General features: G+C 52.7%; 1 protein-coding gene across 2 annotated transcripts; it reads left to right on the forward strand.

Annotated features, from left to right (window-relative positions):
- Window positions 1–805: 805 nt before the first annotated feature.
- On the forward strand, window positions 806–3,937 carry LOC122927056 (F-actin-capping protein subunit beta-like). 2 transcript variants are annotated; one of them, XM_044278617.1, is made up of 4 exons: window positions 806–945; window positions 1,304–1,380; window positions 2,210–2,317; window positions 3,653–3,937. In XM_044278617.1, the coding sequence occupies exons 1-3, from the start codon at window positions 880–882 to the stop codon at window positions 2,310–2,312; spliced, it is 246 nt and encodes an 81-aa protein (XP_044134552.1). In that variant the 5' UTR covers window positions 806–879; the 3' UTR covers window positions 2,313–2,317; window positions 3,653–3,937. The 2 variants fall into 2 exon arrangements, with proteins under 2 accessions (XP_044134552.1, XP_044134553.1); XM_044278618.1 differs by lacking the exon at window positions 2,210–2,317.
- The last annotated feature ends 329 nt before the right edge of the window (window positions 3,938–4,266 follow it).

Here is a 4,266-nt window from a genome sequence, read left to right on the forward strand (position 1 = left end):
TGTGACCTGGTTTGGAGAGGACTCTGATCCCGGCCTCCCAACTCCTTGAGAAGCTGCGGGCAGACTGAGGGAGGCGTTTCCCTCTATGCCCTTTTTGGACCCCCACAAAACAGTCTTGGGGTGCTGAGCAGTTAGCTGACTAATGCCTTCCCCATTAGTACTTCCAGTACAACCCTGGTAGAGAGTGTTCCAGTCCAGCATAATAATGTTTGTAAGAAAACAAACAAGCAAAAAACCTAAAATGTTAAAAATGGAACCCACTTTTTTCATTATATATATATATAATATATATTTTATTATTATTATATTTTTATGTCTAAACTATAAAAAAAATCCAACTTCAGAATTGCTGTTTTTGATCATTTCACTTCCCCAAGAAGAATAGAAAATTATCCAAAAGTCATATGTACCCCAAAAAGGTACACGTAAAAACTACAGCTCTCCTCGCGAGAAAACAAGCTCCGTCAATAGAAAAAACATTTCTGGGCATCAGAATGTGACTGAGCAATTAGAAAAAAAGTTTTAACATTTTTATAAGTAGTAAAACGATATGAACTTGGTGTGGCGGTGATCGCACTAACCCGCAGAATGAAGTTATCAGGTCATTCTTATCGCACACTGATCGCTGTGAAAGCAGAACCTAAAAAACAATGGTTTGTGTGTGTGTTTTTTTTTTTTTTCTTTCTCTTTCTCCATTCTGTCCCCCAAAAAATTACTTTTACAGTTTCTCAGTATATTACAGGGAAAGGGTAGTTTTAGGAATAACTCGTCCTCCAGGGCTATGGCGACTGAAAAATGGCAAAGTTATAGTTCTCGGAAGGCGCGGAAAGTTATACACATTTTTTGTTTCCCTTTTTCACTGAGATCTGTCTCTTTCAGATGGAGAAGGACGAGACTGTGAGCGACTCCTCTCCGCACATAGCAAATATTGGGCGGCTGGTAGAGGTAAGTGCCCAGAAATGGCCGACTGATTTCTAACCGATGAGGGGGCTCTCCACCATTATCTTTTATGAAGGAGGCACTAGATATGCATTATCTGTTTGAGCCTGTCCTGTCACAGACAACAAGCGTGTTCCCAGTAATTCACAGCAGCCAGAGGAATGCAGAAATACCCTTTATATCTGTGCAGTCCCCCCGGCCATACTGCTTGTGGCCCCTGTAGTAAGTAATCTACTGAGCCCAGGTCCCTCTGTTACAGCGTCTGGTTTGTTTTGGTGACTCTTGCCCTATCAGACTTCTCGCGGGTTTGGGCTCTGTCTCTCCTCCTTCAGCAATACAGTAATCTTTGTTTTATTCACTTCAGGACATGGAGAACAAAATCAGGAGCACACTCAATGAAATTTACTTCGGGAAAACCAAGGACATAGTCAACGGGCTCAGGTAAGAGATTGTGCTGCTCATGGTCCAGTTGCTCCCCAGCCGCAGGTCAATCTTCATACTTCATCCCTGTACACATTGTCCCTTTCTTCTGCCGCTCGCCGCTCCCCCCCTCGTGCCGCTCGCCGCTCCCCCCCCCTCGTGCCGCTCGCGCTCCCCCCCTCGTGCGCTCGCCGCTCCCCCCCTCGTGCCGCTCGCCGCTCCCCCCCTCGTGCCGCTCGCCGCTCCCCCCTCGTGCCGCTCGCCTCCCCGCCCCTCGTGCCGCTCGCCGCTCCCCCCCCGTGCCGCTCGCCGCTCCCCCCCCCCTCTCGGTCCGCTCCCGCCCCCCCCCCTCGTGCCGCTCGCCGCTCCCCCCCGTGTCGCCGCACCCCCCCCCCCCCCTCGTGCCGCTCGCCGCTCCCCCCCCCCCCTCGTGCCGCTCCCTCTCCCCCCCCCTCTGCCTCGCCGCTCCCCCCCCCCCTCTGCCGCTCGCCTCTCCCCCCCCCTCGTGCCGCTCGCCGCTCCCCCCCCCCTCCCCTCGCCCCCCCCCCCCCCCTCTGCCGTCCGCCTCTCCCCCCCCCTCTGCCGCTCGCCTCTCCCCCCCCCCCCGCTCGCTCTCTCCCCCCCCCCCCCCTCGTGCCGCTCTCCGCTCCCCCCCCCCTCGTGCCGCTCGCCGCTCCCCCCCCCCTCGTGCTCGCCCCTCTCCCCCCCCCCCTCTCGCTCGCCTCTCCCCCCCCCCTCGTGCCGCTCGCCGCTCCCCCCCCCCCTCGTGCACCTTGTCCTCTTCTCCTCCATGTTTTTCCCAGTCTCATTCCAGCTTCTCGCTTCTTTCTCCTCCTGCTATATTCTGTAGATCAATAGATGCAATACCCGACAACGTTAAATTTAGGCAACTCCAGAGGGAGCTGTCTCAGGTGCTGACACAACGCCAGATCTACCTGCAGCCAGATAACTAGTTCAGGTACCCACTGTCCGTCCTCCGCCATCACTGCTGAAACAGGCCGGTGGTGTCCGCATGGTGTGCCAGGGGAGAATGCCCTCATGAAAGCGCTGCGTACTGCATGGCAGTGGGCAGCTCTTTCAGCACAGACGAGTTGTGCATGTCATGAGATCATACAGCGTGGAGCCGCCGCCACCACCTGACTTCGTGAAGGGATAGCATTAGTTTGCAGCTTCCTGTGCCCGCAACGCTGGCTTCCTGGCAGGCGATGGGCACTGACTGCCCGTTGACAAACGCTACTGCATGGTGTGACTAATCCTGTTGTGGAGTTACTGAGATGCATGTAATCTAACAACCTTAAGTGTGTGGGGTGAGAGCTGCACATGGGGGCAGACATCAACGGGGAAAGGGATAATAGGTCCTGGTTACTGTAGTGAATGATCTCCCAGCGTGATGCTTTATATCGGACACATCAAATAAATTAGGGCGTACAAAGGGTGTTCTAACGTTACATGGAGTCAGCCTTGTATAATGGTAAGTTTCAGCAATTTTCTGTGAACCTTAAACCCACCTGTAAAGAAACCCTTCCATGAATATCTTTGGCCAAGCTCTTGTCTTAGAGCCGCCATAACGGGCGATGGAATGGACCGTGTGCTGCCCTGGTGACACACTGCCCTCTGCTGGCCACCATTATACAGCACAGTCCTGGCACCTGGAGTACAACGGGTAGGGATCATTATCCTCACGCTCACCACCATTTCATAGGCTTCTGGTTTACTGCCCCCTTACTAAACCAGTAACAACGTGACGGCAGCCAGGTGCAGAGACCAATATATACCTGACAGCGCCCCCCAGAGGCTGCAGAGAGTCCCAGAGGATTGTGCGAGAGACCGCTGTAAACCCTCAACAACCAAATATTTTACAGAACGAGATGGTTTCATGTGGTCTCTACCCTGCGGTCATAATGAATGGCACAACGTCAGTCAGCTGCATGTAAAGTCGGCAGAATAACGCCAGGACCGCTGATTATTTTGCGCTTAGTAGAAGCAAAATGACACACATGCTTTGGGTTAACAAGGATTAATAATTTCACATTACCCCTGTTTCTTTCCCACCTACCATGTGACAGGAGGAGCGTTGGCCCTAAATGCCGTAGGGCTAATGATGCCCAGTCATGCCGCTTGGCACAGGGGCACAGTTGCCCTGGGTGGAGGCCTCTCCAGAAAAATAAATCAATGGACATTTCAGGCACCTGCCGTAATCTCTCCACTTGGCCCAAGACTCCCATCATCTGTGGTAGAGCCGATGAGGCTGGTTTTATGGTGTCTCATTCTCTCCCTCTCTCGCCCCCTACAGGTCTGTCCAGACATTTGCAGACAAATCGAAACAGGAGGCTTTGAAGAACGACTTAGTGGAGGCTCTGAAGAGAAAGCAGCAAAGTTAAATGTTATCCCGTCCCCCTCCCTTTTCATTTCTAATAATGTCTCCCCCGGTCCCCATCAGTCAGGAACCCCACCCAAATTCTGTTTTCTTTCTTTTTTGCCCCCTCCCCGTCTGTTTGTCGCCCCCGTCTCTGTCTGCATCACTTACATAGCCATTCAGCACAGTCTGCTCCTGTCAAATAAAGCTGTATGAACCCGTCACCGTCTGGGGCTCGTTACTCCAGCCTTCCCTGCCCTCTCCCCCAATTCTGTGCTAACTGCCCAGCCCCCGTGTCACCCGGTTATATACTGCACATCCCGCTGCGCCCTCCGCAGCGCCAGCAATGGTTACCTCCTATCGGAGAATAGATGGATCTGTTCCGGAGGGTGGAAGAAGAGACTTGATGTTTTTTTTCATCACGGGATCCCTCGCCCCCTCCCCCCCTGACTTCTGCCCCCGATTCTCATTTTTCCTGGTGACTGTCTGGGGAATGCATAGGGTATGTTATTTTTCTTTTTTTTTTCCTTTCTTTTTTTGTTTTGTTATAT

This window comes from Bufo gargarizans, chromosome 2 (assembly GCF_014858855.1).
Source record: "Bufo gargarizans isolate SCDJY-AF-19 chromosome 2, ASM1485885v1, whole genome shotgun sequence".
Classification (NCBI taxonomy): domain Eukaryota; kingdom Metazoa; phylum Chordata; class Amphibia; order Anura; family Bufonidae; genus Bufo; species Bufo gargarizans.

Excerpts from the sequence above, each read along its gene's own strand:
- LOC122927056 (XM_044278617.1), top strand. The coding sequence starts at position 880 with ATGGAGAAGGACGAGACTGTGAGCGACTCCTCTCCGCACATAGCAAAT. Across the intron at positions 946-1,303 it reads ATATTGGGCGGCTGGTAGAG|GACATGGAGAACAAAATCAG; the intron begins GTAAGTGCCCAG and ends TATTCACTTCAG. Across the intron at positions 1,381-2,209 it reads GACATAGTCAACGGGCTCAG|ATCAATAGATGCAATACCCG; the intron begins GTAAGAGATTGT and ends TATATTCTGTAG.